The sequence below is a fragment of the Dendropsophus ebraccatus genome, chromosome 13 (genome assembly GCF_027789765.1).
Source record: "Dendropsophus ebraccatus isolate aDenEbr1 chromosome 13, aDenEbr1.pat, whole genome shotgun sequence".
Classification (NCBI taxonomy): Eukaryota; Metazoa; Chordata; class Amphibia; order Anura; family Hylidae; genus Dendropsophus; species Dendropsophus ebraccatus.
Window position 1 is genome coordinate 12,362,340 of NC_091466.1, and position 25,373 is coordinate 12,387,712.

The 25,373-nt window shown below is 44.8% G+C and overlaps 1 protein-coding gene across 1 annotated transcript; it reads left to right on the forward strand.

The window, feature by feature from the left end:
- The first annotated feature begins 1,995 nt into the window (after nt 1–1,995).
- Nucleotides 1,996–22,377, forward strand: LOC138771364 (signaling lymphocytic activation molecule-like). Its single transcript, XM_069951011.1, has 7 exons — nt 1,996–2,057; nt 4,928–5,254; nt 9,132–9,398; nt 14,346–14,450; nt 16,341–16,468; nt 16,823–16,919; nt 21,895–22,377. Coding segments are annotated over exons 1-7 (975 nt in total). The 5' UTR covers nt 1,996–2,008; the 3' UTR covers nt 21,897–22,377.
- The last annotated feature ends 2,996 nt before the right edge of the window (nt 22,378–25,373 follow it).

Below are 25,373 nucleotides of genomic sequence, written 5' to 3' on the forward strand. Positions count from 1 at the left end.
TGTATCCTGTTCGTGACGCCAAAAATGCGATGCCCTGGCCCCTGGGGGCCACTTCCGCAGTGCTGGTGTTATGAGCGGGCAATGACCGGGGCAGCTGCAGGGGTTATACTTGTCACGGTATAGGCCCGAGGGCGGCACAGCTGTAGGGCCGGTCTGTGGAATCTGCGGGTGATGATGGGCATGCGATTCTTCGCTGCACTTAGTCAGGGCACCAGTTAGTGGACACCAATGCCAGGGTTCAGTAGCAGCGGTTTTATTATAGATGAGGTAACTAGTAGCAACAGTTCTGTCCGGATGCAACCGGGTATATAGCAGGCTTTGACAAATAAGGCAGGAGTGGTGCTGCATAGGCTGTGAGAATACGTGCCGGATGATGGGAGTAGGAGTATGAGAGAAATAGCGGTGCTGGGTGGATTAGCTTGAGAATAATACTTGCTGTGAATCCTTGCAGCGATGAGGAGAAATAACGGAATGACACCCAGATGAGAGAAAAGAATCCGGTCACTTGAGCAGGCAGAAACAGCCGAAGACTGGTATATAGCAGCAGACTTAGTCACTCTTCTGTGGGAGAGGATAGAACCACACAACCTCCTTGCTTGGAAGCAGGGGCTGAACTGACTTGTCAGCAGGAAGTGGGAGGTCACATGGTTGCTCCTGGCCAGAGCTAGTCGGCCATTGGAGGAACCATGGTTACAGGTCACGTGATCAACAGCCTTGCATACCACTGTACACTGTAATAATACACAGGAACACATGAGAATACACATGAAAATGCACAATACCAGAGAATACTAGGGGAAAACCAGCAGCAGTTGCAGTGCAAACACTTACCAGAACAGGCATTGACACAGCAATAGAAATGGGCATAATAGGAGTAGTAGTCTGCATGTTCTGGGACACTGCATAGTGTCATCTCAACAGCCTACAACACTCCATCAGTTGCCCCCCACCTCAGGTACCACATATTCCTAACGCCATCTATGCTTTACTCCCCTAACAGGACCTATAGCACCTTCTTACACAGACCCTTATATATGGGAAATGTGTGGAAAATCGTTATAGCGTTTGGATTTAAGCGATAATCATTCCGAGTAATTGAAGGCAATGACCGAACAATCGTTCACGTGTTGTTGATAGTTAATTTAGATCTGACCCTAAAATCATCGTTAATCGTTCGCTGTAATTCCGCATGCGTTCACTAATCGTTCAGGGTAATTCCAAATCGTTCCTTAAATAAATCTCGTTTGCCATCGTTAATCGTTAAAAATCGCTTAGTCTAATACGACCCTTAAGCCCCTATTATACGGGGCGATCTCCGGGAGCAAGCGAGCGCCGGCCTGTCAGGTCATCGCTTGCTTGCTCCTCATTCCCCGCGCTATTACACACACTGACAGCGAGTGAGGAAAAGGGGGGAGCGCAGAGAGCTGCGGTGGGGGGGGGGGGACGGGTGGACTATAGTCTCTATGGTCCACGGAGCTCCCACCACCTTCTCTCCTGTGTCTGCTGCACTTCACAGTATATATAAGGGATCATCTTTCCTGTCTAGTCCCCTCTCATCGAGCTTTTGCGCATAAATGCCAGAAGTATGAGGATCCACGGACCAATGCCCACCTGTTACAAATGCAGCCACCCTTTTACTAACATTGAGGGATAATTCAGCGGCAGCACTTGTTGAGGTGGGCAATGCTACCATGTAGGGGTACAGTGGCCCCCCAAATAAATTTGGTGACCCAAACTTACTGACATGGAGTCAACCTTACAGAAACAAGGGCAGGAATTCCCAACAGGATGCAGAGAAATGGGGGAGGTGATTACACGTAAGCCCTGGTCACCCCGTGTCGACACTGGTGAAGTACAGTATACTCAGATGATTTTCCGTTTCCCTGACATGTACAGTTTTTATTTTTTTTCTTCTTTCGGTTTGAATAGGTAAAAGATTTCCTGTTCTAGATTTGCAAAGCTGAGCCCCATGAAGCAGTACGGCTACACAGATGACTATACTGGAAGCATGTCTGTGTTTCGGTGTGTGCTATTTTATACGGCCGTGTGTCATTTTGGTGAGTATGTTTACATTTTATAGAACTTACTACACTGGTGAACTGAGGAGGTGTACCTGTTACTGTCCTTCTCATGCGGCTCCTCATGTAAGTGTATATTGGGCGGAGAGATTACATTTAGGAGTATTTTTGGACGCTCGGCAAGGTTTTTCTGATTTAGGTTTGGACTATTCTAAAATTTTAGGACCGGACAGTTCCTCGTAGCTTAATGGCTATATTTTTTTTTATAATGTAGGGGTTTTTGTAATCCATATGAGTTTTTTTTTAACTGATGCAGGGTTCTTTTGTGTTTTGTTTTTTAAACAGTTGTATACACTTAAAGAGGTTGTCCAGGCAAAATAAAATAAAAAAAATCAGGACAGCAGGGGGTAGTATACACATAATAAGTGAGACTCAACACATCCCACTCCCCCCAACCTCTGCTCCTGGTCCTTCTCTGGTCTCTATCTCTGTAGCTGTGTCCTGCCTTAGCCACTGATTGGCTGAGCGGGCAGTTCCTATGGTGACCTGACATCACAGGAACTGAGAGATAGAGGAGACCGGCAGGGGTCTAGGAGAGTAGGCTGTGGGGGACAGGAACAGGTAAGTGTGGCTCGTTTATTATGTTTACACCGCACACACACACAATCATGAAATGTATATTTTGCCTTGAACCACCTCTTTAATTAAATTTTTTTTTTTTTTTTTTTAGATGTATAATACTGAACAAAATTCTTATGTACAGTCAAGTGAATGTTTTTGGCAGTTTCATTGACTTTTACTTCATGCTTTTTCTCATCTAATTGTAATTTTGATATATTACGTTTGTATGAGGGGAATTGGGTACAACAATAACAACCAATAATCTTGAAATTGGGATTTGTCCTTTTTTATTTTTTGGGTTTACGGCACAGCTCGAATTTTCTTTTTTCTTCTTTTTTTCCTTCTCTCTGTTTGAATTGTTTTGTGTTTTCTTTGGTTTCTTGGTCTTACAATACAGCCGCATGACCTATGGTCAGCCTAACTAGTTTACCATTTATCATATTTTAAGCTTATTGATTCAGGATTTTTTTTGTCAGGTTCTTTAACGTAGCTTTATTTTTTTTTTATTAGGGTTAACAAACTTTTAAAACGATCTTAACCCCCTTAGAACGAAGCTATTTTTGGCCTATCCGAAAGACAATGTTTTTCATCTTGGTATTCCGGAATTACCAACAATTTTACTCCACATGAGGGCTTTGTAGACATACCATGTTAGGTAGAGGACCCCTTTAAGCCTATACACACTTGGTAAAGCCAATATGACTATAACCAATGTAGTTTTGAGATTCAGGATGTGGTTCAGGAAGTGAAAGGCAGAGCAGAATTTTTGACAGTTGATTAATGAGATAAGATACGGAAATAGGTTTATTAAAGGTGTTAACCCTTTGCTACCACAGCAGTTTTTATTTTATCATCATTTTTTTCTTCATCTTACCTACTAAGAGCTAGTGCTAGAGCTAGAAGCTGGTTAAAATAATTTTGGCGGAGTGGAGTTTTGTTTTTTAAAACTTCAAAACTTATTATTATTATAAAAGTATTATTCAAGATCATTCAGGAGAGGAGGAAGATGGTCTGGAGACCAAGTCTTCAGGAAACAGTCATCTTAGCCTTCTCTTTTAACTATACAAACCACAACCCCAGCCACTCACATGCAGATTATTATGCTACATTACTGACACCTACTATAGCCAGCAACCTTAAATGAGTCGATTCAATATATCTACATATTTGACAAAATTTTAATTTCCAAAATTGTGACATTTAAACCACACCCCTAGAATTGCTCCCCAAATGGCTATGAACTCCACCCCAAACTGTTTACTTTTGGGTGGGAATTTCAAAAACTCCTTACCTTTGTTGGCCCATTCAAGACTTCTTGTCTTCTGCTCCATTTTGGGTTCATCCATGTGATGTAAACATGGAAGCTCATAGTGCAGGGGAGGCTGGTGCTGCCCCCCTCAAGGGCTGTGTGATCTGCCGCCTGAGGTGAAGTCTTCACTTCGCGTCATGGCAGATGCGGCCCTGATTACTAGAGATGAGCGGAGTAAACCTGCCGAACCCAGATTTGTTTCAAACTTTGCAAAAAATTTGGTTCACTACCGAACTGAACTTTGTGCAAAGTTTAGAGGGGTTCTGTAAGAGGGCGCTGCTCATGTAGAAAAAACAAAAATAAACATTATTCTCCTGTCCGCAGTCCCCCAGTGTCTCCTGGTGGCTCTCTGGTCCCGTACCGGGTCTTTGTGGTGAAGGCTCACTCGCCCAGTCAGCCAATCACAGGCTAAGGTGCTGTCCGATTCCAGTTAGCCTTTCATTGGCTGAGCGAGAATCACTTTTGTCTTTGGCAGCACGCTCAGCCAATCACAGGCTGATTAGGATGGCATAGCACCTTGCCCTGTGATTGGCTGAGGGAGATGTCACTTCTGAGAACAGAGTGACAGCCCGCTAGGCCAATAACAGACTGATTAGGGCGGGACAGGACCGCAGCCTGTTATTGGCTGAGTGGGCCTTCACCATAGAAGACGCCGGGACGGGACCGGAGAAGAAGGACCCTGAGGGAGTGCAGACATGTAAGTATAAGAAATGGCCTTTAGGAACCGTATTAAAATAGCTAAAATCTGCAGTTGTTTAGCTGTTTTAGTGAAGTATGTTTAAGTTCGGTTCGGCACGAACCCAAACTTGACATTAAAGTTCGCCAAAACTGCCGAACCGAACTGTTGAAAAGTTTGCTCATCGCTAGTCCTCACCCAACTTTCCAGCAAATTTTTACATAATAAATAATAATAATAATAGTATTTTACATAATAAATAACAGGCGATCGGACTCTCACAGTGCACTCTTCTGTTCTTAGGTGAATCTAAGCTATGTGAACATGACATCAAGTTGGATGGGATCCTTGGAGAATCTTTAACCATATTTAAATTATCTACACGATCAGATTATGAAAAACTTCTTCTGAAATCCATTGCGAACAAAACAAAGACAAAATTACTATCATACAAGCTGAAAGGCCACGAGTCACACCATCATGGTCTCCACAGTAAATACATTTACCACGAAAATAATAAATCAGTCATGATAAACAATTTACAGAGAGGCGATGAAAAAAATTACGAGCTGACAGTGGAACAGACAAATGGAGAGGAAGAATTTTGTAACATTAAAGTGAAAGTCTACGGTGGGTAAAAAAAACTGAAATGACATGAACAATGCATTTAATTTTTCACATTTGGTTGTGTTGCGGCCTTGTGTTAGGTTTTGTTGATCATCCTGCACTCAATACTCAATAATGCGTTTGTTTGCGCTTGTTTGCTCCTCTATGTCGCCATGTGTAATAGGGGCTTTAGTCTTCTATTTGAGTCAATGGAGAGAGACACCACAGAGCTAGAGATGTTTCTTCTATGTTGCTTACTACAGCTAGCATGCAGTGCTAGAAACCCTAGGAGGAAGTGGTGTTCTATGAGAAAAACCTTGTCCACGCCAGGGATACCTTCTACAAGACGCAGGGCAGTCACCTGGAGTTCGGTACTGACCCTAGTAGGACAAATAGTGTTAGGAAGCTGAAGTATCCTACTGCTAAGCACAACTCTGAAAGTCTGCTCAACCCAGCGCAAGGTCCTGGGACCTCATACTACCCTATTAGGACGGGAAGCCGACACTGTAGGGCAAAAGGTGGTCAGATTAGTGAATCTATACATGAGTACAAGTATCTTCTTTTTCTTCTACTTCTGTTATCCACTATGTTATCCCGGCAGAGTACACTGCTACATTGGACAGGGCCCTCAAGACATTCCTCTACTCTACCCTGCAGTTACAGCTCTTACTATTACCTCCTGCCTGCACCTGCACCTATACACCTGTTTATGTGGTGTCCCACTGTGGGTGTTGCTATTCTTCACAACCCTTGTAAAAGTCTATACTTGTCTGTGGTCTTGTTGCAGCTGTAGTAGAAGATCACCACTAGATGTCGCTGTCTTTTGTAACTAAGGTCTAGAAGCTGCATGGCTGAAGTATCTCAAGGGTTATTTGTATGTGTATGTACCAGATTATGTTACCCAGTAGGATCCCTCCTTTCTTCTATCCTGTCCTCTCTTTCTTTCCCCCTTCTCTATTGTACTCTTTCCACCCAACCACAGCACATCTTACACGCTGGTTAGGAAGTCAGTCCCTTGGGTGAAGGAGGAGTCTTAGCTGAGCTTTGGTGGAGAAAGGATGCAGCTCAGATAGCTCTCCACCGGGGTTCTACCTGGGCCCTGGCCCCCTGCCCAGTCCCCTCTACAAGTTAGTTCTTAGTCAGTACTCTGCATGGGTACGACACAGAACAGAGCCCGCTTACAAACTTCTTTCTTGAGGCACCACACACGCTGTGTGATGCACTGTTAAACACTTCAAGAGAGGACTAGCCTACAGATCACCTCAACCCACGCCGAGGACTAGGAGTAGCTACAGTGCAGGACAGTCTCCGCAAAAGAGCAAAAGAGCTAGGCACTGATCCAGTTGGAGCAAAGATACTAAAGGTCGATGAACTCCATCTCACAGCGCGGGTGTACTTAGGAAACCCTAACCATTCCACTTATCCCAGGTAACAGGGTCTGGAGCCTGTGTCACCCATCAGTACGGTTCAGCCAAAGCTAGTGGGCATAAGGTGGTGTAAAGACTATAGGAAAGGTCAAAACACAGACCCAGGTTGTTTCTTCTTCTTCTTCTTCTTCTACAAGTATTCTTCTAAGCACTCCAACCTCCCGGCAGAGCACATTACTACTTGGGTTGAGACTGTCATGGCACCTTCCTCTCTACTACCTCAGTACAACCTCATCAACTCTACTACATCCTACTCAGCACTTATCTCGCAGATCTGGTGGTTCTAAGTTCGTGTATTTATTGGAACTGTATCAAGTGTATTTCAAGATTCGTTGTATTCCCTGCTGCACATTTACAAAGAGTAAAGCAAGTCAACCTTATCATCTAAGTCTGTGATTACTGGCTACCACCTGCACAGCTCGTACACCGCAACCTTGGGACATTTTCCCTCTCTGTGGGTGGCGGGTCCTACCACTATTCGGGAGGGTTACTACACCGCTCTGCCCACCTGTGACTACACTATCCCAAGGGACCCGGCAGCAACCCGACAGGACACCGACCACAAGAGAGAAGGGTACAACCTGCCTAATACTCAAAAAGCAGACGTGCCATCACACCTGTGTGCCCACCAGGCACTGGCTCCTTAAGGTCCGGCTGTATCTCGGCCATCCACCACCAACAGTGGCGTCACACTTCCACCTAGCAAGTGACCGGCCGTCCTACCGCTACAACATCATCGTGGGGGACACCAAATTTACACTTGAGTAAACCTCAAGCACAGTGCCCGTTTGTCCTGGGTTAGGTTCCAACACCACTCCTGGCCACCGTGAAAAGTGCCAAAGTGACCCTGCACCCACGCAGAAGCCACAACATCACATAGCTACCCTGGCATATGGTACTTAGAGTCATTGTCTTGTTGGAAAATGAACCTTTAGTCTAGTCTAAGGTCCAGAGCACTCTGGATCAGGTTTTCTTTAAAGGAGAAGTCCGTCGATTGTTAAAATTCCTCAGCTGATAGAGGCAGGGGGGAGGGGGGGGGCTGCGGAGGACATAATAAACAATCACTACTCACCTTTCCCTTTGCCTCTGCAGCGCTGGCTTGCTGCTTTGGGACCCCCGCCAGGCTCTGGCATCTCCTTTGACAGGAACATCCCAACCAGGCTGTGGCTAATGGGGCAATCCATCAGCCAGGTCGGGTATTTCCCCCCCGAGTCATGATAACATTGGAACTCTAAGTAAAATGCCTTCCCAGGGCCTGTGACACGGCACTTCGGGGGGCACAGGCAGAGGCAAGTAGTGATTATTTATTATGTCCTCCCCTCTCCCTGCCGGCTAACAAATTTTACAAATCACCAGACATTTCCTTTAAGAATATCTCTGTAGTGTACTCCAGTCAGCTTTCCCTCAACCCTGATCAGAGCTCCACGGCCGGCCGGATCATCTGGCCGGTACTTAAGTACCGGCCGCGATGATCCGGGCACAGACCGGCTGCTCTGTGACCCGGCCGGGGTCACGGAATGGCCGATCTGATACGCCGTGGGAACATAGCCGGGGGCTGGGTTCACACTATGTATATTTCAGGCAGTATTTGGTCCTCATGTCAGGTCCTCATAGCAACCAAAACCAGGAGTGGATTGAAAACACAGAAAGGATCTGTTCACACAATGTTGAAATTGAGTGGATGGCCGCCATATAACAGTAAATAACGGCCATTATTTCAATACCACAGCCGTTGTTTTAAAATAACAGCAAATATTTGCCATTAAATGACGGCCATCCATTCAATTACAACATTATGTGAACAGAGCCTTTCTGTGTTTTCAATCCACTCCTGGTTTTGGTTGCTATACAGCCTCACAAATACAGCCTCAAATATACATAGTGTGAACCCAGCCTAAGTTAAGGTGTATGGTTTTTTAGTGCAAATTCCCAGCAGCTTTCATGTGTCTGTCACTCAGGAGCATCTTCTTTCCGACCACTCTGCCATAACCCCTAGATTGGGGGAGCCTGCAATGATGGTGACCTTCTGGAAGTTTCTCCCACAGGATCTTTGGAGCCGGATTGACCATTGGGTTCTTGGTCACCTCTCTTTCCAAGGCTCTTCTCCTTGATTACTTAGTTTGGTAGGACAGCAGCTTTAGAGAGAGGCCTGGTGGTTCCAAACTCCTTCTATATTACAATTATGGAGGCCACTGTGCTCTTGAGAACTTTCAGAGCAGCTGAAATGTTTTTATCTGCTTCCCTACACAATCCTGTCTCTGAGCTCTACAGGCAGTCCTTTCCTCCTCATGATTCGGTGTTTGCTCTGATATGCATTGTCAGCTGTGAGACCTTATATAGACAAAGGCGTGTCTCTCCCCATCATGTCCAATCATCTGAAAGCAAGGGCCAAGAAGAGAAGGAAGCAATCCCACAAATAGAATGGCATTTTGATGTGAATGATTTATTATGCTCTTATATTTCCATTGGAACAGAGGGAATCTCAAATTTGACGGTCAGCGTAACAGAGGATTCTCGGAATGACACATGTAAGGTCATCATGAAGTGCTTGATGCAGACAGGAGAGAACGTGACCATCAGCTGGATGAAGGATGATGAGAACCTGAGCCATGACAGCAGCACCTTAGAGATCAGCATCACCAGTGACAATGCCAACAGCACCTACACCTGCACAGCCAGAAACTCTGTGAACGAGCAATCTAGTAACCACACCTTGTCATCCGCATGCAACCCCAGCAAAGGTAATATGGGAAATGACTGCACTTACTGATATGTGTTATGTACCTTCTGCTGGGATTGTTTGCTAAGTGTTTTATACCTTTTATCATTGTCTGTATACACTGAAACCTCTTTTGAGAAACCACATAAAATTACATTGAAAATTTTTTTTTTTTGTGGGGGTGTATAATGTATGGTAGACTGAAAATCCATTACATGAAATCTGAATAAGGTGGTCTTCTCAAAGAGCCGGTCTTTTCAAGAAGTTTTATTGTATGTGTAAATTGTATATTTGTTTTTTCGGGAATGAAACAGGAGCTGATGCTAAACTGTTGGTTGGGTCTTGTAAGTTGTTGCTGGAACTGACACACTTGGTGTTTGTTATTTTTGGTGCTTTGGTACATGGAGTCAGTGGGATGCTAATGTGACTTGGTTATACACCTCTTCCAAAAGGTGACCCAAGGTTATATAGGCTGGAACCAGCAGGGTGTGGTATGATAGGCTGCTGAAATGAGAGTGGAAGCTGAGGATGATGAGTGGTGTGGTGGTGATGAATGGTGTGGTGTGGATGAGTGGTGTGGTTGTGATGGGTGGTGTGGTGGTGATGAATGGTGTGGTGTGGACGAGTGGTGTGGTTGTGATGAGTGGTGTGGTGGTGATGAATGGTGTGGTGTGGACGAGTGGTGTGGTTGTGATGAGTGCTGTGGTGACAAGTTGTGTGGTTGTGACAAGTGGTTTAGTGGTGGTGGTGACGAGTGGTGTGGTGGGGATGAGTGGTGTGGTAACAAGTGGTGATGCGGTGGTGTTCATGAGTTGTGTTGTGATGAAGAGTGGTGTGATTGTGGTGACAAGTGGTTAGGTGGTGACAAATGGTTTGCTGGTGGTGACACGTAAGGTAGTGGGGATGAGTGGTGTTGACAAGTGGTATGCAGGGGATGAATGGTGTGGTGGTCGTGAGGAGTGGTGGTGGTGATGAGTGTGGTGGAGGGGATAAATGGTGTGGTCGTGAGGAGTGGTGTAGTGGTGGTGATGAGTGTTGTGGAGGGGATGAAAGGTGTGGTGGTCGTGAGGAGTGGTGTAGTGGTGGTGACGAGTGTGGTGGAGGGGATGAATAGTATGGTGGTCGTGAGGAGTGGTGTAGTGGTGGTGATGAGTGTTGTGGAGGGGATGAAAGGTGTGGTGGTCGTATGGATTGGTGTAGTGGGGTGACGAGTGTGGTGGGGGGGAGGAATGGTGTGGTGGTCATGAGGAGTGGTGTAGTGGTGGTGACGAGTGTGGTGGGGCGAGGAATGGTGTGGTGGATATGAGGATTGGTGTAGTGGTGGTGACGAGTGGTTAGGTGGTGACAAATGGTTTGGTGGTGGTGACGCAAAAGGTGGTGTTGATGAGTGGTGTTGACAAGTGGTGTGGAGGGGATGAATGATGTGGTGGTCGTGAGGAGAGGTGTAGTGGTGGTGACGAGTAGTGTGGTGGTTGTGGCTAGTTGGTGAGGCCAAAGCCTAGAGGTACTGTTCCCTGAATCAGCACTTTATAATACAATCTCATTATAATTCACTACCTAAGACAATGTTTGCTTTCTTTCAGTACATATTGTCAGGAACAAAAGACTCCTTGGCTGGTCTAAATTTCCTTATTATTATTAAACAGAAAAAGTCCCCCCATGGCTCCCTTTATGGGGCAAAGGAGAAAGTTTGTTTTTAATACTATATGGTTGGCTGGTGGATCTGGAGTAGGATCATTCATACATATTGTACTATTTGTGGTTTCATAGATATAAAATGTGGAGGTCCTATGTAGTGGAATTAGCCTGAACCCCAGGAGCATTTCAGGAGACGCACATGTTCTGAGTCATTGTAACAAGAGCTGCGTCATGATGAAAGTGAGACAATAAGGGTTCCTGGAATCACTGAATGTTTTGTCTTGCCACATGTAGGAATCTATGAAGACATTCCTATATATATCTATGGGTGACACATAGCAGCATTTCCTACGACTGGCACGTTCTTCGCTTTGTCTTCCTGTGTTTGAGGTTTTCATTGCTGCTCAGGATATCTTGCTGGGCGCTGGGGAAGGAACCATTTTTTTTTTATTACCAGAATGGTCTATGGGGAAATTACTGAAAGTTTTTCAAAAGCAGCGAGTAAAAGGAAAGGCTTAGCCAGAAGAGATTATGGTCTCCATTGGTCTAACTATTACTTATGATGCCCATAGCAGAATCTCATATACTGACATGAATGTGGCAACCCAGGGAAGGCAGCAATGGTGCAGCTGGGATTTGTAGTCTGTGTCATGCCAGTCAGAGGCGTAAAAGCTTCTATAGTAATTTCCCATGCTCCATGCATTGGCACAAGGATGTGATGGTAGCTGGAAGTCCCATGGGGCACAATATAATAAACATAAGAAAGAAGCCGTACTCACCTGTCCCCATGCCCCCCTAGTGCAGTGTCTCCAGCTCGATCTCAGCCTCTGGTGTTCAGTTTTCTCTCAGTTCCTGTGTTGTCATGACCCAACAGGAAGTATCCGCTCAGCCAGTCAGTGACTGCAGAGGTGTCCTGCCCCCGTCACTGACTATCTGTATGGACATTTCTGAGCTGGTTCGTGGCATCGCAGGATGGGGAGCTACAGGAGACTGGTGGTCTATAAGCGGTGGTGACTCTGCAGGGGCAAGGGGAAGGGTAGGTATAGCTTCTTTAATATGTCCCTATATTTTTACTTTTTCCCCGTATTCTCTTAAAAAGGGGAATGTGTCATCATCAGAAAATGACTTACTCTATAAATAATGCTTTTTTTGTTAAACATATTTTTAAAGAATTTTTGGTGATTTTTTTTTTTCTAATCTTCCATTTTTCTATCTATAAATATCTATCCATTTAAAGAAGAACCCCAGGATTTTTTTTTTTAATTAAAGTATTGTATTGCCTCCAAAAGTTATGCAAATAACCAATATATACTTATTATACAATATATACTGTACTTATTACGGGAAATGCACATAAAGTGTTTTTTTTCCCCCTGCATCAAGGCTTTACTTCCTGGATAACATGGTGATGTCACTTCCTGGATAACACAGTGATGTCACTTCCTGGATAACATGGTGATGTCACTTCCAGGATAAAATGGTGATGTCACGACCAGCCTTCCAGAGCGGACGGGCTGTGGCTGCTGGAGAGGATGATGGCAGAGGGATGCTTAGTGTCCCTCCAGTGCCCTGTGTCCCTCAGTGTCCCTCTGCCACCATCCTCTCCAGCAGTCACAGCCCGCACAGCTCTGGGAGTCGGGTCATGACATCACCATTTTATCCAGGAAGTGACATCACCATGTTATCCAGGAAGTGACATCACCATTTTATCCAGGAAGTGACATCACCATGTTATCCAGGAAGTGACATAACAATGTTATCCAGGAAGTGAAGCCTTGATGCAGTAGTAAGTGCAGGGAAAAAAGCACTTTATGTGCATTTCCTGTAATAAGTGTATATGGGTGATTTGTATAACTTTTGGGGGGCAATACAACACTGTCACCTGGGACGCTGGCGCAGAGCCCGCCCGACCCCCCGATGCAGCCCCGGATACTTATCTTTTCCTGCAAGTCTCACTCCTGGGACCGGACCCGGGACGGATATATCGGCGCCTAATCAGCAGAGATGAGTCTGATGCCCATAGAGAATGAATGGAGCTGTCATTCTCTATGGGCATCGGACTCATCTCTGCAGTGCGTGTGCACCGCTGTCGATGGGGATATCTTTGTCCCGGGACCAGGTCCAGGAGCGGGACTTGCAAGAAAGGGTAAGTATCCAGGGCTGCACCAGGGGTCGGACTGGCTCTGCGCCTGCATCCCGGGTGACAGGTTCCTCTTAATAAAAATTTTCCCCGGACTTCTGAGATCATGCAGTTTTCATTCTCACCACTGGGGCAAAAACTAAGCTGAGACTTCGTGTTGTGTCTGTGGTGATAAGAGGAGGCTGCTGTAAAGTGATCTGTACAACATTACAGTGTCATGTGACACCAGCAAATAGAGGTGACAATAGCAGCTCCCTGTGGAATGACCTCTTCACAGTGCACAGAGCACGCTTAATGATGTTTCAAATTCATCTCAAGGGCACATACTCTGTCTACTGGCGGCTCCAGCGCTAACAGTTGCAGCACGTCCCTGGCTATCACTGATAGCCGGGACCTGCCGCAGATGACAAAGGCACAGCTTTTGAGCCTTAGTCATGCAGGGATCGTAAATTAACATAGCTGCAACCTATGCCTGAGGCTGCAGCAACGTTAATTTACGATCCCTGGAAGTTAATTTACAGTGTAGTGGCGGTAGGGGGTTAAAAAATTTTTCCATTAACCACTGCCCCCCCCCCCCCCAAAAAAAAAGGATTAAATACAATTAATCAATAACTTACATGAATCTCAAAATGGCACCATAGAAAAGTAAAATTTGTCCCACAAAAAACGAGCCCTCATATGGCTGTGTCAACAAAAAAAAGTAATGGCTCTTGGAATGCAATGGTTAAAAATTTAGACAATAGGCCAATCACTAAGGGGTTAATGTACACTATTAACATACACTAAAATTGTAATGTGAGCCAAGCCTTTACCCTTTAAGAGACAGACAAACCTACCAGCGGACCCAGGAAATGACTAACACTGATTGATGGACTATCTAAGCCAAAAGAGTTTGCCAGAAAGATTGTCAATAATACAGTCTATGGAGTGATGTCATTCTGAACACCAGAGATGATTAGATGATTGATTTTCCTGATTTGCTGAACTGGCACCGGTTGCACCATTCGCTACATACAGTGTGTGAGTCAATAATCCTGAATCACGACGAGCAGACTAGCAATGGTAGAATGAGTGGTCTCCGCATCAGCTTAAACCATGCGCTCATCTCTAATACGATTATTATATTAACTGTAGATGGGATATACTTCCGGATTACTATGCTGAAATCTGTGCATTTGTTTTCTCCTCTAGATAACAGTCTTTGGTACTTAATGCCGTACACTCCAGTACTCTTGGTCATCTTTCTTCCTATAGTTGTTGTGTTGGTGGTGGTGATCAAAAGAAAATGTAACAAGGGTAAATACATGTAAATATTGTAGAAACTGTTTATAATATTATAATTCTATACGTATATCCAGATATGGCAAGCTAGGTGACAACTAATACGACCACTATTACAGCTCACATAGGGCAGAACAACCAATATGGCCACCATTACAGCTTAAGTTGTACAGGACAACCAATATGGCCACCATTACTGCTCACATAGGGCAGAACAACCAATATGGCCACCATTACTGCTCACATAGGGCAGAACAACCAATATGGCCACCATTACTGCTCACATAGGGCAGAACAACCAATATGTCCACCATTACAGCTTAAGTTGTACAGGACAACCAATATGGCCACCATTACTGCTCACATAGGGCAGAACAACCAATATGGCCACCATTACTGCTCACATAGGGCAGAACAACCAATATGGCCACCATTACTGCTCACATATGGCAGAACAACTAATATGGCCACCATTACAATTCACACAGCGCAGGAAACCAATATGGCCACCATTATAACTCACATAGGGCAGAACAACCAATATGGCCACCATTACAGTTCAGACAGTGCAGAAAACCAATATAGCCACCATTACAGTTCACACAGGGCAGGAAACCAAAATGGCAACCACTACAGCTCACATAGGGCAGAACAACCAATAAGATCACCATGAGGGAATGTACACACTACGGAAATCACACGAATAACCTCCAGCGGATTCCGCTGCTTGCCCCCTGCGCTCCCACTTGAAGTTCCGCCCATTCCATAGGCTCCATTCTATGTTCAGGCAGATCCCGCTGTCCACCCAAATGCCCAGCATAGAATGGAGTCATTGGAGGCCAGTGGAGGTCCAGCAATACGCAGCAGTAGTCATTGGAGGTCAGTGGAGGTCCAGCAATAGTCATTTGAGGCCAGTATCGGAGGAGCAGTAGTCAACATGGATGACAGGCATCAGCAACAGTAGTCAACATGGAGGCCAGACAGGAGCAGCAGTAGCCAACATGGAGGACAGGCATCAGCAACAGTAGTCAACATGTAGGTCAGGCAGGAGCAGCAGTAGCCAACATGGAGGCCAGGCAGGAGCAGCAGTAGCCAACATGGAGGCAAGGGCAGGCACACCAGTAGTCAACCTGGATACCAGTTAAGGTCCTGCACCGGGTATTTTTGTCTTTCAGGATAAGACGGATGTGATATACACACTATCAGAAGGGTCCAAGTATAGAAATTGTCTATATGTATAGCACTTTTTTAAAGACTTTTATGCTATACACCTGAACCAGGTATTTTTGTCTCTCAGGATAAGACGAATGTGATATACACACAGAAATATAGAACTTGTATATCTGTAGAGCACGTTTTTGTTCCGTGCACCCTTTGCTGTCCTATGCCTAATCTATCTTTTGCCCTCTCTATATTTCTCTCTCAATCACTAGATGTTTCTCCTCTCCGCTTTCCTAATCTTTTCTTTCCATTCCTACAATATTTTCTCAGTAGTCTGTAGTACACAACAGCAGCAGCACCAGCAGCGTTTTGATAATCACAAGCTGTGTGCACTGCAGCCAGTAACAACCTCCTTCCTCTCTCTGTGCAGACTGCGTGGTGCGGTCATGTGACCGCTCCTCTGAAAGCAATACCGACGTCACACAGGGGGTGGGCTAGTGCAAGATCCCTGCTGATTGGATGTGTTCCGGGCATCATGGGAAAGCACTTTTCCTGCTTTCTAAAATAGCGGCTGCCATTTTAGAAAGCAAGAAAAAAAAATAAAAAATCGGAGCGGATTTCCAAAAATCTGAATCCGATTGGACTCGGATTTTTGGAAAAATCTGAACAGGATCCCATACCGGCCGAACCGGTTCGCTCATCTCTACTTATAATGTGCATGTTCTTTTTTGTGACTTTTGATAGGTCAGCATAAAAAACAATGCACCAATCCTTCAAATGGCGAACAAAGTAGACCCCCAGCCCCCGCACCAGTATTAGAGGAAACGCCTGATCCCACCCATACAGTGTATGCCACAGTCAAGAAATCTGAGGTACGTGGGAAGCAATAATATCTAAGAAGTATATCTTCTATTAGTTCACGTCACTAGTTTCTTAGGACATAGTGTAGAATTAGACAAGGTATATGGCTTAGGGCCCTATTGTATGGCCCAAGCTACAAAGATGCATGTCTCCTGTTTGATACCATTGATGATGGAATCTTTTTGCCGATTATTTTGCCAAAAATATCATATTCTTTAACTGCCATTCAAGCGAGCCTACGAGGAAGCTGAAAATAGGAACATCAAGTAGTTCTTTATGTAGACCAAAGAAGTAGCCATAGAATTAAGCACAGCTGTCCTGTAGTCTTCATCTCAGTTATATGTTTTTCGTTTTTCATTTTTAAGAATTCAAACCGCCCTTTCTCATCGGTGTACGAGCTGGCTGGTCCTAGTGATGATAACTCACATATACAGAGCAGGAACAGTGAAGATACAAGGATATGTAAGTAAAATGGTGCTGCAATGGTGGGGGTGGGGGTGGTGTCAGGCAGTGGTCACCTGGCACCATGTATCACAATGTGACAGTTGCCTTAACGGGACTTTGTTAGTGATCACAACAGATCACACAGGATGATGGAGATCATGTTCCCCAAGGAATCCATATAGATGGGGATAAGTGATACCACTGGCTCCAGTCTGCACCCACTATGATTTCCTAAGATTGTTAGAGGCACTGGTTTCTGTTGGAAAGCCCTTGTAATAGAATTTAGAATTTCATTGCACTTGAAGACCAATCAACCTCAATTGAAGCTAAAACAACCAGTTATATTCCAAAGTCCAAGGGCATTTTTCAGCTTTTCCTGCTCGGAGGAGTGAATGTTTGAGTGCCCCATCTTTGTATGGTGGGAGCCACCTGACCAAGAACTTCATTCCCTGTCCAGAGACCGCCTATTACTTGTCTCATAAGTCTTTATCTGTAGACATCACCACTGTTCAACTGCCAGACGGTGCAACTCTTCAGGCCAAAGATATGTAAAGCAGGTACATGGCAGCTTCTCCGGCAGGCCCAGGGAAACACCATTATTGTCTTTTTTTCTATGACAACAACCAAAGTGAGACACCCACAGTCCTGCCCCAGCCACAGACATTGCCCTGGTACACAGGTGGCTACTATGAAGCCTATTCTGCAACAAACAGGCTTAAAGATTTTGGTTGAGGACACAAGTCTTGAACCCAGAGCTCATCCACTCAATGAGGCCAAAATACTGGATGGACCGAGGCTAGAAACGTTGAGGTGGGAGATGAGGAGACAGTAAGTGAACCTACAGTAGTATACCCCTCATGTAAATATTTTATTATATCTTTTCATGTGACACTATGTCAGCCTGTATAACCCTCAAAATAACTCGACACGCAGCTATTAATGTCTAAACCCCTGGCAACAAAAATGAAAATGGCCTGTGTGGCCTCCATTATTTTCCAGCACTGCCTTAACTCTCTTGAGCATGGAGGTCACTAAAGCTTCTCAATTCTGATCCTCATGGCCACCAACAGGTCATGTTTTGAGTATTTCCTTAGTATTTCACACATGATAAAATTATATAGAGTCACCATTGCACGAAGGAAGCAACATGGGACCACACAACACCGATGACTCTGACTATGGTAATGCTGGCCGGGGGGGGGGGGAGGATGGTTTGGGGGATGCAATGCTTGTGGTGTTCTGGTGGTGGTGGTACTGGGCTCTACATTGTGATGGCTTCGGCTGATGGGGGTGCTGGACCATATTGGTACGCCGCGGCTGACGGGGCAGGGTGGGGTGATTATTGTTATAGTGGGCAGTAAATTAGATAGTGTTCATAGTTTATAATAGACATAGTCCATGACAGACAGCGGGTGTGGGGTGAGGGAGCCAGCAGCTGATGCACGGGGGAAGGGGCTGGGATTAGCCCCGACCCTCAGAAAGAAGATCATATGTATTGCGTGTACAAAGGGAGAGGAGAAGAAAAAGCTGAGCGTGGTCAGAGTGGACACAGAGAAGAAGATTTTAGACACCCAGAGCAGGTAGGTGTGAGAAAAAAAAAAAAACAGGGAAAGAGTGCAAGATAGGTTATACATGTATATTAGACATAGGGTGGTATTGGGAAGGGGAATCGTTTGGAATATTGTTTTTGTTACCCGTATAAACCCTTTAATGGCTGTGTGATGAGATTTTTTGAGAGCATACCATATTACACTGGTATACAAGCTTTACACTGACTACTTTACATTGTATAGCAGGGTCATATCCTCAGGGTTGTCCCATCAAAAGATAGAAAAACATATTTACATGTGAGTGTGGACTCATTCTTGTAAAATATTGTACTTTCTATGAGATCTCCCAGCAGTGACTTGGCCTCTTCTGAAGCTTCTGGGAAGGATTAAGGAAGTTAATAGTGATGTCGGGCTTCTTAAGTAAGAAATGCAGAACTTCCACAGAACACATATCTGACCAGTTAGAAAATATAAGAATAAATAATCGGAGCATCATTCAACTACATGAAAATGCAGAGACCTAAAGTTTTCAATAAAAACTTGCAAAATAACAGCGGTAAAGACCCGGCGCACCCAATAACTCATCTTTGCACTGAAGGTCACACAAGGTACAGAGTCTTGGTGGTTGTAACCTTACAGTAGGTGTTACCCACAATCAAGTAGTATTTTCAGTATATGTTTTGACTCTGCTGACGCATCTGTTTTGACTCTGCTGACTCATCTGGTTAGCTCTTAGTCTCTATATGGAGGCTCTCCTCAACCCAATGGGAAACAGTTCAATCCTCCTCTGCTTGTTTCTACCGTGACACTTTCTTTCTTACCATGGAAACCTGCCTGTTTTATTAGCTTAGGTCTACCATACTCAATGGAAACATGTCCTTCACTCTACCATCTCCCACATCGTTTAAACCATGCACTCTACAACCCAAGCAGATTGTACACAGTAAGGAGATAGTTGTACCTTGTAAAGGGTAGGATGCCCCCCTGCCCCCAATTGATTAATGGATAGGCAGTACCTAGGTACCCCACGTGCCTTCAGTGGTATAGCTATAGGGATTGCAGAGGTGGCAGCCGCAACTGGGCCATAAATCAGGGGCCCATAGGCCCTCCTTACAATCATAAGGTTAACTGCTTATGCCTGACCTGCAAAATGTTAACTCTAATGCTCAGCAGTATATGGAGGTCTGTGCATTGGCACTGACAGGAGCAGAGGTGTCACACAGTTTAGAGGTCAGAGGAGTAATTTCATACCAAAGTCTGTGTGTTAACCCCTTCCTCCTAATTTGCTGTCTGCCTACGCTGTGAAGATCCCTTGAATCTTTATCTACGGCCTTGGCAGTGAAGTGCCTATTAGCATACTACTACTTTAATGAGGAGGGGCACTTGAGGGTTGCTGATCGGTTGGGGTTATGGCAGTCAGACCCCCAGTGATAACACATTTATCAACTATCAAGTGGATAAATAATAAATGCTATGACTGGGCTAACTCCTATTCTTACACTCTCTACGTAATGAATCACTATATGTACACAAGTCCTCCAGCCGTGTGGTGTTGCAGCTGCGACCAGTCACTTGCTAGATGGTACTGTGTGACTCCACTACTGTGGTGGTTGGTTGGTGGAATATAGCTCAGCCAGGTGGTAGGTTGTGATGGGTCCCTTGGCCGCTTATCACGGTTGTCTGAAGTGGAGTTATGACCCACCCGGAATGTTGGTACCGCCACCCACAGAAAGGGGAGATATCCCAAGGACGGTAAAATATATAAACTCTTCCTTTACTGACGAATACATTGGCATACAAAAAGACAATCACTTTGGACTTGACTTGACTAGATCAGCACCGAGGACTGTAGAGGTAGTGAACGTAGAGTAGCAGTGCCGACTTGGTTGCGTGCTGAGAAGAGTAGAGTGAGTTCAAAGAAGTGGAGAGAAATAGGTCATCACGAGAGTTCAGAGTAGTGAAGAGGAGTGTGTCTTGAGAGTCCCAACCCAATGTAGTACTGTGCTCTGATGGAATTTTAGAAGAAGAAGAATACTTGAGAATACTTGAGACCTTTGACGCTGTAACCACCTGTTGCCCTACAGTGTCGGGTGACCCATCCTTCTAGGATGACACAGGCCCCAGACCTTGTTACCTGAATTGAGCAAGGTGTCCAAAGTTATCTGGTTTCACCTGCGCTGCGAGATACGTAGGCTCTTGGCTGCTTTGCTCTATCCAGATCAGTTCCTCTAGCTTGTAGGATACTGTCCTGCACTGTGTTTGAGTTGTTTGCGGTGTGGGTTGAGGTGATCCCTGACTTGTCCTCTCTGTTGGTATTAAGCACTGCATTAGAGGTAGAAGTGTTGCTTTAAAGAAGAAAAGGGTCTCTGTGTCTTCCATGTGTCTGTCCACTACCAAACTCCAGACTAGACTACACTAGACTGACTAAGTGTTCCTGACAGGGGACCTGGCAGAGCCAGGGCCCAGCGTGACTACAGCAGGGAGCACCCTGTCTTGCGTCCTTTCTCTACAGAAACTTGACTAACACTCCCTAGGTGTGGGTGTACACTTCCTTTCCCCCTGTGACAACTTCCTACAGGGTGTGTAACAGCTCATGTGAGTGGTGGAAAAGAGTGTGTAAGAAGAAAGAAGGATAGAGATAGGTTGAAGAGAAGAGCAGCTCTCATTGGTGCGCAGATCATAAACAAAACAATAACCCTTTGTTCACTCCAGCTGAGCAATATACAGACATGAAAACACATACTACTGACATCTAGTGGCAAAACTTATACATAACTTCATTACCACTATACTTTGAGTACAGGCTTTTGTGAGGGGTATTCAGACTAGTAACACCCGTGGTGGGACACTATATATCTTTAGTGATGTCCATGCATGCCCTTGCATTAAAACTGTAAAATAATAAAGTAAATACATACCCATGCATACTCCCCCGTGTCTTCCTGGCCTCCCTCCGCTCCCTGCAGCCACTGCTGGAACTTTAGAGCCGGTCTCCTAAATGACAGACCACTCAGCCAATAACTGGCCACAACGGTCCCATCCTGGCCGGTGATTGGCTGAGCAGGCAGTCACTTCAAAACACCAGCTCTGAAGTTGCTCTGGCGGCTGCAGGGAGCGGGGAGAAGCCAGGAAGACACCGGGGAGTGTGGAGAGGTAATGTATATACGTTATTATTTTCCGTACACAGTCATCAGCCGTCCTTTGTTGGCTGCTATTACATGTGGGTTTGAAGTCAGTGGGTTACAGTGTAATAGATAGTAACACCAGGTCCTCCATATTTACCCCCCAGCCGTTTTGGATTCCTGTCTGTGACATCTTTAAAAGTCATATGGTCGGGGGGAGGTACAGGGGGTGGTTGATGCGTGAAGATATTTGCAATAGGATCTCCAGCTGAGCACATCTCATCTCTCTATATTACTAATTCTCCGATTGTTTTTCACCAGGAGAACGTTCTCTCGGCTGTAAGATATTGCTGAGGGAACTTCAAAGCTTCGTTCAGGAAATCAGACATCACCCACATCCTCCAACCTTCAAAACATGTTTTTATGCTACAATACAACCTGCGTAATACAACGTGGAGGTGACTGGATCCCAGCAATTGTCTCCCGTGTTGGCAGAGGAGGACTCATCGGGCCAGAGCATCATAATAGTTTCCATTTGTTTTCTTTGAATGGGAATCAAGTCTACAGATCCGGCCTGCGCTCATAGTCAGAGGCCTACGGAGTTATATAGACGTCATTGAGGGGGTCTGTCCAGGAACCCTTCTCCTAGATTGGAGAGACGGGTTCGAAGCAAAGAGTTAAAGGGCTGTTTTTTAAATCAACTGGTGTCAGTTATATAGATTTGTAAATTACTTCCAGTACCTGCAGAAAGTGGTGCATTGTCTCCAGTCTGACACAGTGCTCTCTGCTGCCACCTCTGTCTATGTCAGGAACTGTCCAGAGCAGGAGAGGTTTTCTATGGAGATTTGCTGCCGACATGGACAGAGGTGGCAGCAGAAAGAACTGTGTCAGACTGGAGACAATACACCACTTCCTGCAGGACATACAGCGCTGATAAGAACTGGAAGACTAGTTTTTTTTCAAATACAAAACTTTATAACTAACACCAGTTGATTTGAATTTTTCTTTTCCTCCGGAGTTTCACTTTAATGTTTCTCCTGGAGGAGAGGACCAAAAAAGCAATGTGGAGACCTATAGACTATTCGTGCTCAACTGGGAATTCTGGGAAGAAGGATGTGAGAAGCAGCTGTCTGGTGCCACCACAGTGAATTTCTCCCTACCCCGACCTGTATACCGCTGCCATTGCTCTCTCTCTATATATAGTAGCTATACTGCTCCTCTGAGGCAGTGTTCACACATTGCATTGTTACTGCATTTGGTTCTGCAGCAGAAAGAGCCAAAGTGCAATAAACATTCCCTAAAGAGTTCAGACCCCTCAGCTGTGATTATAGGGGGACTATATGGAATATGGCAGCTTGAATAATGCATTAAAACTGCACATGTGAACGGACACTGACCACCCATGGGTCTCACCTGTTTACCTAACTAGCCAAAAGTTCCAAAATGCTGACACTGTTAGATGCTGTTAGGACAAGGAGACACATGGGACCTTCCATATATCTGTCTGCTCTTCCAGAACATAGGAACTTCTTTTATTCTCCCTTGTAAAGAGTCAGAGAGGCATTCTCAAGTGCTGACGGCTGTAACATCTCCTCACTCCCCCTCCCATCCCTGTCCCTGTTTGAGCAGGAATAGAGGAGTCTCAGAAATCTACACCAGTTCTCAGCTACCGTATGTGAGCACTATAGGGGAGATTTATCAAACATGGTGTAAAGTGAAACTGGCTCAGTTGCCCCTAGCAACCAATCAGATTCCACGTTTCATTTTCCAAAGAGTCTGTGAGGAATGAAAGGTGGAATCTGATTGGTTGCTAGGGGCAACTGAGCCAGTCTCACTTTCACCATGTTTGATAAATCTCCCCCACTGTGTTAGTGCAACATTTATGGCTGAACAAATCTCCCCAAATTTACCACCATAAACACATATCCCACCTGCTGTAATTCTGTCAAAAAGGAAAGAAAGAAACGCTATATGTTATGCTATAAGTCTTAAGCAATGAAGAGAGCCGTGAGTGATGTAGAAAAATATATATTGAGACCCAACAGGTTTCTCTGTGTCATCGCAGCTTCCTCAGGGGTAAATGAGAAGTTTACATGTGGAAGATACAATCATGCAAGAGCTTACAAAGATGCGAGAGGGTTAAGACAGTGGTCATGTGATTATTTCTGAGAGACTGTCCATGAACAGGAACATCTACTGCACATAAGGACACAGACTGGACAAAGTTACACTAAATAAAATAATACTAAGAAAAGGAAAGACAACGTGTCCAATATGAGCAAAACTATAAAAAGTAGCTACATAAATAGCGCTCCAATACAGGCGCCTGACAGTCAGAATAAATATCCAAGTGGTAATCCCCCATACACTATTAGGATTTCCAATCATAGTTACAGATAGCGATAGCATATAGACAGAAATCGGGAAGTCCTGAGACCTCGAGCCGAGAGGAAGCTACAATGACTGTCCCATAGTATTACAATAATGGAGGCAGCCAGTGGGGGGAGCATCAGGGGAGAAGCAGGGAGGGTAGTGGTTAGGGCTATATACTATATTGAGGGGTCTGTTAGGCCCCTCCATTATCCATAATGACAGCTGGTGGGAATAAGGAGGGTCCTCAGGGCAGTAAAGGTCATACAGAGTCCTATGGGAAATGGGGGGCTCCTCTGAGGGAAACAGGATCCGGTATAAAGATAGGAAGATTTGGTGTCAGTGAGGGTAACGGGACGGTAACATAGTGGTAACAATGGTGAATGACTTCATGGCCCTTCGTATTCGGTTATCGGGCAGGAATCTCCCTTTACAGTCATGTTTTAGTATATTTTTATTATTCACAATGAAGCTTTCCATATAATGGACATTTATGTAATAAATACGGCGGCCATGGCCTCTCACCACCTCCTGTTCTAGTGTCTTCTATGGGGTAATGGTTGGTAAAAACAGTGGCTGGCCGCCAGTCCGCTATCTACATGGTTACACTCGTATTATATCTGGATATAATAACTATAAATTCTATGACGTATGCTGGAGATCACAGTGTGGTGATGGAACCTAACTGGATGGTCACTGGAGGTCTAATACAATGGCCGGATAGCTGGGATTCACCTGTTTTTTTTTATAATGGATATTACAATCATCTGGATGAGGGATCATTTTTGACCATCTGGATCCCCCATTTGTCCTTGTACATTGGGCACGGTTGGACGTGTATGATCATTAACATAAAGGACGGTTTATACCCTGGATACTATTATAATACAATGGGACAGTCATTGGACCTTCCTCTTGGCGCTCATTCAGGGGACTTCCCTATGTATGTCTATAGGCTTTGTCTGTAACTATTATTGGAAATCCTAATATGAGACACCCTGATAATAGTGTAAGAGGGGGCTCCCTGGATATCTATAGTGTATGGGGGCTCCCACCCGGATATGTAATGTGAATGGCAGGCGCCAGTATCAGAGCCGTATGCTTTATGTAGCTACTTTTTATAGTTATTTTGCTCATGTTGGACCCGCTGTCCTTCCTAGTATTATTTTATGTAGTGTAACTTAGTAGGCTGTATTTGTTATGTGTTGCTCAACAATTGTGGCGTATTGTCAGTTTGTTGAGTAAGGATAGCTATTACTAGTTTTATATGTATTCTAGATGGAAAAACATATACATCAATGTGTCCTCTATATATCGCCATCCTCTTGTATATTAAACAGCTATATGTTGAGATAGATAGATAGATATACAGTGTGTGTATACATATGCACATATAACTATTGTTTAAAGAGGTACTCCAATGAAATGTT